The following is a 10787-nucleotide window of genomic DNA, read 5'->3' as shown; positions in this document are numbered from 1 at the left end:
TTATATTACAGATCTTATTGTTCCATATTTTCCTAACAGAGCACTTCACTCTCAGACTGCAGGTTTACTTGTGGTTCCTAGAGTTTACAAAAACAGAATGGGAGGAAGATCTTTCAGTTCTCAGGCTCCTCTCTTGTGGAACCAACTTCCAATCTCTGTCCATGAGGCTGACACATTATCCAGTTTGAAAACTTGGCTTAAGACTTTCCTTTTTGTTAAATCCTATAGTTATGGTCAGCTTGGGTTTCCTGAACTGTCCCTTAGTTCTGCTGCTATAGGCTTAGACTGCTGGAGGACAAACTGACCACACTTTTCTCTCCGCTACTGTCTTTACTTACTCTGATCAACCTGTTTTGTATTTGTAATTATTTTTTCTATCCTTAACATGTGTTGTTTTTTTGGTTTTTTTGTCTTTCAGATACACCTGGACCTATATCTGGACCTGGACCTACAACTGGACCTGGACCTATACCTGGACCTGGACCTATACCTGGACCTGGACCTATACCTGGACCTACCATTCTGTGTTGGTCTGTCTCTCCTTCCTGTCCTCTCAACCAGCCGGTCAAAGCAGATGGTCTCTTGTCCTGATCCTGGTTCTGCTGGAGGTTTCTTCCTGTTAAAGGGAGTTTTTCTTTCCACTGTCTCCACTGTGCTTGCTCAGGATGGGAGACTGCAACGAAGCCAAGATTCAACTTGTCTGCTGGATTCCTTAGATAGAGAACTTTACTAATTGGCTTTTATTTATGTGGATTTTCCTTTAAAGTGCCCTGAAACAACTTTGTTGTGGTTTGGCGCTATATAAATAAATTGAATTGAATTGAATTGAATTTATGTGAGTAAAAATTGGTGCACAAACTGTACGCTGATAAATTGTCATTGCTCCAAGGCTTTGGAGCAGCTAACAGTGCAGCTAAACAGCTAACATGGCAACAAGGCAGTTTTCTACAACCCGGAGCTGATTAACATCTCAAAAGCTCAAATAATATCTCAACTACAGCCCCAAATCTCAAATGAGTTGAAAAGGATGTTCTGTGGATGCATTCTCATCTACCTGCCAGCTGTGCTCGAGTACCTGACCACTGAGATCCTGGAACTAGCAGGAAACACGGCTCATGACAGCAGAAGGACAGGATCGTCCCTCAGCACCTACAGTTGGCTGTCTGCAGCGACGAGGAGCTCGGTAGAATGCTGGGAGGAGTGGCCATCGCTCTGGGAGGAGTTCTGCCCAGCATTCGGGCGGTCCTACAGCCCGGGGGAACCGAGAGGCCAGCCGAGTCTGGGTGGATGGATCGGATGGCATCGCAGCCAGTTTCTTAGGATCCACTGTGAGATGGACCTTTACAAGAGATCCTTCCTGTCTACAGCATCAGCATCTATAACATCTCTTAATGAAATGAGGATAACGAGTTACAGCAACAAATAATTTCCCTTTGGGATTAATAAAGTACAGGTATTTTTGAATTGAATTGAATTGAATTAAAAGTTTCTAGTGATGTGTTGATGGCAGCTGATTCTGGAAACTACACTGTGACCTGACTGAAAAATGTTGAATTGTATACCTGGATTATTGAGCATGGACTTTGTTGTACACTGTGTTGGTTTTATTGGACTTGAATTCAGCCTTTGACACAGTGGATCACACTGTTCTTATCAATAGACAGAGATCTATTTGGCATTTCTGGCACTGTTTTAAATTGTTTTATTTCTTGTTTATCCGAAAGGTTTTTTACTGTTTTTATGAATAACGTTCACTCTGATGTTGTGCAGCTGTCTTATGGGGTACCCCAAGTTTCAGTTTTGGGCCCAATCCTCTTTTTATTGTATCCTGATGCATGCTCAATAATCCAGGTAGAAAAATCCAAAAAAGTTCAATCTGGTCCTCTGGACATTCTTAAAAAAACAAAAAACAAAACAAAGCAAAAAATATAGAAATATTTCGTCTCTCATCCGAGAGACTTCCTCAGTTGCTGTATTCAGCTCAGTCTCTTAAATAGCACCTTCTCAGAGTGGATCAACCAGTTTGCTGCTGACAACCAGAACCAGCTGCTCACATGCTCAAGAAGGACCATCAGCCTAACAATGGATCATTAGCACCTGATGGCTGTTTACTGTTCACAGAGGGCTGAGTGATACTAGCAATCACAGCATTGTAAGAGGGGGACAGTTGAACCCGGAGGCCTCCACCCCTGTTTCTATGGTTTGAGAGAGGAGTAAAGGAGGCCATCTTTGTGAAAAGAAACCGTCCATCATTAAACAGGGGTGGAGCCTCCAGGTTCAACTGTCCCCCTCTTACAATGCTGTGATTGCTAGTATCACTCAGCCCTCTGTGAATAGTAAACAGCCATCAGTGTGCTAATGATCCATTGTTAGGCTGATGGTCCTTCTTGAGCATGTGATCAGTTGGTTTTGGTTGTCAGCAGCAAACTGGTTGATCCACTCTGAGAAGGTGCTATTTAAGAGACTGAGCTGAATACAGCACCTCAGACTGAGGAAGTCCTCAGGATGAGAGACGAAACGTTTCTAGATTCTTTTGCTTTGTTTTGTTTTTTGTTTTTTTTTAATGTCCAGAGGACCAGATTGAACTTTTTTGGATGGCAAGATAGAAGTTTAAAGATGGGAAATTATGGAGGAGTTTAAAGGAAATATATGGAGGAAGATTTATGTCTGTAGACCAGAACAACACGCTCCTTTCAAGCGCAGTTCGCCCGCGGTACACTTGTAGTAAAGCTCGTGACGACTCTTTACCTTGGCAGAGGATGGGTCCGCTGCGGTCAAGAGGTCCCTGGCACGCTACCTTTCAGCGTCTCCTCAGGGCGGCTGCGACTCGGCAGAAGTTGTGAGATACTCCGTTCTACAGAACAACTACCTCGGAAGTTGTAGGGCATTCGCTGGGTGGAGCCACAGCGAGGCGTCGTGGCTCTTGCAGAGATGGTTGGCTCCATCAGACTGGAAACTGAGTCCGAAGTTCCACTCAGCAGTGGAAAAACTCCAGAACTACTCCACATAACCCCAGAAGACTCCAGAATACTCAGAAGACTGAGCAGACATTACTCCACAGACTCAGAAAAGACTGAGAAGAGTTCAGAAGAGACTCAGAAGAGACTCTCAGTTCCAGGAAGTGTCGACTTTTAAAGAGTTCTGCTTCCGGTCACTTTTAGTAAGTCCTGATTGGTTGAAGCAACCAACAGGGGTGTGGTTCTAGTGACGTTAAAGGGTTTTTTCAAGTCAAGAAAACAGCAGAAATGTTTAGGAACAGACAGAGAAATGTTTTGGCGAAGTGACCAACACTGCAGGTGCCAGTTCTCTTGTTTACTGTCTGAGAGCTTTAAAAACACGACAGCTCGTTCCAACAACTTGTTTTTAACTGTCTCCGACTTTTGACCGACATCACTCTCTCATTTCAGACAGAAGATCAAAAAATGCATAATTACTTGGTAAAATAGACATCTAACTTGATCTCTAATTTGAATGAGGATTAAAAAAATCATCAATACTGTTTCACAGTTGATTTAAAATGAGTGGTTCACTTCAACATTTAAAAATGGTATGAACTAAACACACTTTTGATTATCAAGATATTGTAAAATAGTAATGATAATATAAAAAAGAGAGTGTTCTTTCAATTGATTAGTTCAGGACACAATTAGAAAGTCTGTGGATGAGCTAATTTGTATTTCTGGATTCAAATCAATGAAATAACAGTTCCTGTCCCACGAAGGTCTTCAGAGGCAGGTTTTGGTCAGAGGCCTAGTCCACTACAACTGCTCTAACCCCTCAGCCACAGCCACCCAAAACAGCCTCTGTTCTTCCTTTGCTGAAGGAAGGTGACCCCACCTCATTGAACAACTATGGACCAATCTCTAAACTCTGCATTTTAGACAAGGTTCTAGAAAAACTGATAAACTCTCAAATCAAAAATTACCTGGACTCATTTAACATCTTACCTCCACATCAATCTGGTTTCAAGAAACAACACAGCACAACGACTGCTTCACTGAAGGTTCTTGATGATGTTGTTGAAGCACTGGATGCTAAGGATTATTGTGCTGCACTTTTCTTAGACCTGTCTAAAGATTCTGACACTGTGGATCAGAACATCTTGTGTCATAAACTCCCAGAAACTGGTTTCTCAGAACACACCGTTGGTTGGTTCTCTAACTATCTTTCAGACCGGAGGCAATGTGTTCAACATAATGGCACTTCCTCCAGTTATTTAACAGTCAACAGTGGTGTACCACAAGGCTCAGTCTTAGTGCTCTTTACAATCTACATAGGTAATGTAGGTCAAAATATCCCTGATGCATCCTTACATTTCTATGCTGATGACACAGTTGTTTATTGTTGAGCTAACACAGTTGTTAAGCCTTTCCGGCTTTTGCAGTCCTCATTTGACATTATCCAGTCAGATTTGTTTCACCTCAAACTCGCCTTAAATGCTGATAAAACCAAAGGAATGCTTTTTTCAAACAGGAAGTCAGTCCCAGCAGTTCTTCCTCCAATTTTATCCTCAAATGGTGTCCCCATTGAGTTTGTTGATTTCTATAAATATTTGGGTATCTTGGTAGACGCACATATCTCTTTTAAGCTCCATGTGGAAAGCCTAGTAAAGAAATTAAATTAAACTGGGTTTATTTTTCAGAAACAGATCCTGTCTAACTCTGAATGCTAGGAAATGTCTTGTAACCGTGACTTTCCTTACTTTTTTGCCATCTTATTTGTAAAAAAAAAAAAAATCTGTATGCCTTTTTATAACTGTCTATTGTCGCTGTTGTCCATTGTTGTCATCATTCTTTGTTGAAATCAGGTCTCTCTTGGAAATTAGTCCTCAAGGCTCAATGGGATTAACCTGTCTAAATAAAGGTTGAATGAATATAATCCCCCGAAAGGCTATTATTAAGATCCAATCACGTTGTCACTGAAGTGCAAGAACGAATCTGGATACAACAAAGTCCATGCTCAATAATCCAGGTATGCAATCCAACATTTTACAGTCAGGTCATCTGGACAGTTTCTTTTTTTTTGTGTGCCGAAACGTTTCGCCTTCGGTCCGGAAGGCTTCAACAGTCAAGGAAACGCACAGCAAAACTGCTTCTTCCTGGATTATACCTGGATTATAGAGCATGGACTTTATTGTTTTTAACCAGTTTGACAAGACTGTCAACAAGGAAGAGAGCCAGCAATGGAGGAGAGGGCATACCAAAGAGACCATCTTATCACAAGCAGAACTGGTTTGTTCCACTTTGGAGTAAGCTGTTGGGGGAAGAATCAGTTTTGTTGTGTGTTTCCTTGACTGATGAAGCCTTCCAGACCGAAGGCAAAATGTTTCAGCACAAAAAAAAAGAAAAAAGAAACTGTCCAGATGACCCGACTGAAAAATGTTTGAACTAATCTGGATGTTAATGATCTGTAATAATCCATATCTGTTTTTGTTTGTCAACATTACAATACATCGAGAGGAGCCATTTGAGGTGGTTTGGGCATCTGGTAAGGATGCTCCCTGGGTACCTCCCTAGGTAGGTGTTTCTGACATGTCCAACTGGGACGAGACCCCAGGGAAGACCAAGGACACGCTGGGAGACTACATCTCTCGGTTGGCCTGGGAACGCCTTGGGGTCCTCCCAGAAGAGCTGGAAAAGGTGGCTGTGGAAAGAGATGTCTGGACCTCCCTGCTCAAGCTGCTGTCCCCAAAACCTGACTTCAGAACAAGAGGAAGATGATGGATGGACAGACGAACGGGTCCATGTGGTTCTGAAATCAGACGCTGAGTCAGCGTTACAGCTTCAGGTTCAGGTAAGATTTGATTCTCATCTTACATTTGAATCCCATATTAAAAATATTTGCAAGACTTCATTTTTTCATCTGAAAAACATCTCCAAACCCTGTCCATTACTCTCCTTTTCTGATGCTGAAAAACTTGTCCATGCTTTCATTTCCTCAAGACTGGATTACTGCGATGCACTTTTTTTATGGAATTCCATCCAAGCACATTCAAAACCTTCAATATGTACAGAACAGTGCAGCCAGGATTCTGATGAAGCAAAGGAAACATGATCACATCACCCCAATCCTTAAATCTCTGTGCTGGCTTCCCATTTTGCTCCGTATTGAATACAAGGTTTCCTTACTCACCAACCAATCCATCCATGGCAATGCTCCACACTATCTTAAAGAACTGCTCACTGCTCAGACATCAAAACGATCCTCTGCTCCACAAATTCCTACAAGCTCCACCCTCCCTGGACAAAACTGTGCACCATGGGTGAATGGGCCTTTTGCTCTGCTGCTCCTCAACTGTGGAACAACCTCCCCAACCATCTAAGGATACTCCAGACTACATAAAGTTTTAAGAAAGGACTGAAGACCTTTGTATTTAAAAGATTTTATAGTGTTTAAAAGTATTTTAATCCTGCAGTTTTTATTTATTTTATTTAGTTTTTTTTAGCTTTTAACATTTTTTACTCCTTTTTTAGTCCACATTTTATTCTCTTTAGATGTTTTATATTGTAGCACTTTGAGATTGTAAAATGTAAAGTGCAGTACAAATTGAATAAATTATTATTATTATAACCCACTGAGATATAATCCACTTGGACACCTGGCAGGGTCCAATGCTGACATGTTCCTGTTTTTAGTTTTCTACATTTGTCTTGGAATCTAGCTGTTTTTTGTTTTGTTACCTTTTCCTTTTAGCCATCCTATTTGTTAAAAGATTGCAAAATGTAGATTGTCTCACCAGTGCTACAGGTACAACACCTCGTTGATGACAGATGATCTGATTGACAGCTGTCCATCAGCTGTGTGTAGCCTCGCCATACACTTGATGTCAACACTAGCAGTCAGCAGTAGCTTCAGTGACTGAGCCCTCAAAAAGTAGATTTAATCTCTTTGAAGCTCCCCAACAACAGTTTGAAACAGTTTGAAGAATATGTTGGATATGAGCTGAATGGATCTGGTTCTGACTCACCTGTGGTCCTCAGCTGGACGCAGCCCTGTAGCTTCTCCGTCAGTGTTCTGTGCTGACGACTCGACTCGCACCTGTTGCTGTGTCTCTGTGTTCCCCTTGGCTTTCTGAGTCATTGGTCCCACCCCCTCACGACTGCAAAGAGCAGCGTCAGGTGTCACTCCACCTGCACCAAATGTGTCTGCACAGACTAAACGCTGCACCTCCTCCTTCCATGTGCTCGCTCTGACTGCAGGACCTTCGATGGGAACCAGAAACTGGTCCTGCAGCCTTGGGGGCCTCAGCTCTTGGTTTCCCTCCCCCTCTGTATCAGAGGAGGGCAGGGCAGAGTCACATTCCATCAGCATGTTTGCCTGCAGAACCTGTGGGGCCAGTAGCTCCTCCTCCTCCTCCTCCTCCTCCTCCGGTGCTGCGGTCGTTTGTCGTTTCTCTGGACTTGTTAGATTTCTGCCCCAAACCAAGTGAGAGTTCTCTTTGAGCAGCAGCTGATCTTCTGAACTTTGACCTCCTCCTTCTGTCTTCTCCATGTTTGTTTTCAGTGGAAAACCTCTCACTTGCCTGCGTCCTTCCTGAGTGTGTCCCCCTCGCAAATCTTTCCCTCCTCCTGACACAAATGTTTCTCCTCCTGTGAACCTCCCCTCCTCTTCCTCCTTGCTGTCCTCCAGTGCGCTGAAGTAAACCTCCATCATGCTGCCTTCATCTGATCCCACACTTGCGTATGTCAGACTCAGAGGTCTGTCGTCCGGCTGTGTTGGGGGCTCGGGGGAACTCTCCGTGTTGGTTCCGAACTCTGGATCCTTCGGTGGGATCATTCTGTCAGAAGGAGACGAGGAGCTGCTTGTGGTCACCTGTCTGGCCAGAACGGCTCTGCGTTTGGATCGAGTAACCTGAGCTCCGGTCCCGGGGGATGAGCCAGGATCAGTAAGAGCAACGAGGCCTCGACTCTGAGCTTTCAAAAAAGGACCGGTTCAGTTCCTCTGGACTGGGCTGAGATGGCTCCTCTGAACAGGACCGGGTCAGAGCAGACCTGGTTGGGACCTGCAGCTCAGAGAAGCAGGAGGTCCGGTCTGGAGGAGAAATGGTCAGTTTGATGTGAGCAGAGTCATGTGACAGCAGGTGGTGGTGGTGGGGGGGGTCATCTTCCTGATGGGGGTGGACAGTTTGGATTTCAGTGACAGGAATTGTCACGATAAGGTGGGGCGGGGGCTCCAGCAGGGCTAACAGTACCTCAGAGCTAAAATATTTTGGGATAAGGGACTTGTACAGCACTCCATACAGCAATCCAGAACTGATGGATGGAGAACACTGATCCTTGACAGTTGAAGTCATGGTTTCAGGAGTCCAGGTCTCAGTTAGGGGGACTGAGAATTCTTGATGAGAGCTTAAGCTCAGATCAGCACTTGAGTCCAGACTGACGGGATGGATGAGGACCCTGATCCCTGCTGACAGTCCAGCTCTGGCCTACAGTTTCAGGACCCGGTCTCTCAGTTAGGGGGACTGGGGTGTTCTGACAACCAGCTGATCTGAGAGGAGCAGAAGCTGGCTTAGAACCAGTCTTGTTGGAATTGTGGTCTATCAGGAGGAGCTTAGGACCATCTGAATCCTGATGTGATGAGGTAGTACTGCTGGATTCAGACAGGTTCTGGTGGACTGGTGCTGATTCTCCATGATCCAAGGTGTCCAGCCTGACCCGTGCTGGTTTTGAGGGGAGGCCAGAACCACGAGGGGCCATCTGAGTTCCACCTGAAAGAGCAGATTCATGAACAGAAACATTCTCCATGTCCTCAGCAGAACCATCCAGCTGCAGCTCGAGGACAGAGGCAGCTGGACCTCTCAGCGTTTCCTTGTTACAGGTGGTCAGATGGTTCTGAGGGTCTGACTGGGTGTTGGGCCGGACCCAGAAGGTTGAATGTGACAAGTCTGAGGTCACAGGAGGAGGAGCTGGGATGTCAAACGTCCCACTGGTATCGAGCTCTGGCTGAGACAAACAGAAGGGTCTCTGTGTGTCCTTTTGATGCTGATCCATGAGACTGAGGTCCACTGGACTCTGTGGGAAGATCCACAACTGGGTCAGATTTACACAGAAGACCTGCTGAGAAACAAATATTTCTTGAGGATACAGATCAAACTGAAAACGATCACTTAAAATAAAAAAATAAAAAAGAATCTGAAGTAAACGTAGAGAAGATGAAACTGATTCCAATCATTTAAACTATGTCATCGGTTCAAAGAGCTCAAAGAGAAATGTTGGATGAAACAAGCTGGTTAGGTTCCTAAAGTCTCCTCAGAGTTCAAGTCTTCAAAAATAGTCTTTATGTGTAAAAGAACCTGATGTCAGAGAATATTTGGTCAAAGGTTATGGATGTTTTAATTATTATGGCTAAGAACATGATCGGTTGTCTCCCTTTTGTTTCTTTTTTTTTTTGCTGTGGCTGAGTGGTTAGAGCAGTTGGGGGTTCGAATCCACCAGCAGTCACATGCCCAAGTATCCCTTGGCAAGACATTGAACCCCTCATTACCTCTGATGTGTGTCCCATCAGTGTATGAATGTGATAAAGCACTGATTAGTCTCTTTAGAATGATTTGTTCAATTAGCTTTGTAAAGAGCTAGTAAAGTGCTGAATGGGTACATGAGACACAGATTGTTGTAAAGAGTTTTGAGTATCTTCAAAAAGATAGAAAGGCGCTATATAAGTGCAAGTGCAGTCCCTAAACTGTCATGATTCACGCCCGTCTGATTTAAATTCTTTTCACTCTGTTCACTGTTTGGTGTCTGTGGACTCTTTTTCTTTTCTATCTTTCTCTTGTTATTTGTTATTCTTGGGTTTCAGACTTCCTTCTCTGCAGCACTCTTATCTCCTCTCTGCTGGCTGCATGTGACTTTAAGGTTGTCTTCTCTTCACCACACTCCACACTGATTACTCCTCATTAGCTGCACCTGTTGCTGCACCCTTCATAAACCTGACCGGCACACAGGGTGAGCGCCAGATAGTCGAAAACAGTTTACCTGCCAGTAGTTATCCCGCGCTTCTGTCTCCTGATTCCCTCATAGTCTCCTGTTCCTTCATAGTTCCTCTCCCACCTTGTTTGTTTGCCTGCCCTGCTCCTGTCCCTCTTCCTGGTCTTTGTATCCTCACCTCCTCATGCTGCTTCATGGTTTTGGACCCCTGCTCGCCTGACTTCTCCTCCAGCCTGCTCCTCATCGGATCTACGTCTCCACTCGCCGGTTTTCGACTCATGCCTGCCTCACACTGTCTTCTCGCCTGCTCCTGTTTGGTACCGTCGCCTTCCTGCACTCTGGTAAAAACCCTCGCCTGTCTGACCTCGACATCTGCCTCATGGACCGGCTGTTGGTCCAACGCCGGTGTGGATCAACACCTCGTCACCATCCACCCATCCTCGGTCTCTTCGCTGCAGCCGGCTGACTCCTCTCACCAAGACCACCCCTCCTGCAGTGAATCCATCCAGCTGGAACGACTCCTCTCTTCTGAGCCCCCTTCAACCAGAGAAACGGTTAGTGGTTACCTCTCTCAGACATTTGTTCTCGCTTCGGTCTCCTGCCTGGCCACTAACCGTTCTCTTCCCGCCTACACACTCATTCCAGTCTTTGACCCAGTGATCGACACCAGAACCAGACTCACTTTGAGAAGCGAGGGCTTCAACAATAAATTTTGTAAAGTCTCTCTGTTTGTGGTGATTTTGGTCCAGAGTTGAAGGGGTTCGTTACATAAACACTGTTGTCTCTGCCCATGAACCATATGTTTGTGCTGTGTCAAAAGACTGCAGCTGGCTTCAAGGACTCCTCCTGAACTCTGAACTTTGA

The 10787-nt window shown here is 44.7% G+C and overlaps 1 protein-coding gene across 1 annotated transcript in view; it reads right to left on the bottom strand.

Moving 5' to 3' along the window:
• LOC119425559 (beta/gamma crystallin domain-containing protein 1) overlaps positions 1-10203 on the bottom strand; it is an 84037-nt gene extending 73834 nt beyond the window's left edge. Inside the window, exons 1-4 of the mRNA XM_037693085.1 lie at positions 10102-10203; positions 8655-9011; positions 7992-8107; positions 6968-7831 (exon numbers count right to left, since the gene is read on the bottom strand). Of these exons, the coding sequence (XP_037549013.1) occupies positions 6968-7831; positions 7992-8107; positions 8655-9011; positions 10102-10203 (1439 nt within the window). The remainder of the gene's footprint in view (positions 1-6967; positions 7832-7991; positions 8108-8654; positions 9012-10101) is intronic.
• Positions 10204-10787: the final 584 nt, after the last annotated feature.

Source organism: Nematolebias whitei, chromosome 19 (genome assembly GCF_014905685.2).
Source record: "Nematolebias whitei isolate Nwh7 chromosome 19, NemWhi1, whole genome shotgun sequence".
Taxonomy (NCBI): domain Eukaryota; kingdom Metazoa; phylum Chordata; class Actinopteri; order Cyprinodontiformes; family Rivulidae; genus Nematolebias; species Nematolebias whitei.
This window is presented reverse-complemented; position numbering and strand designations above follow the sequence as displayed.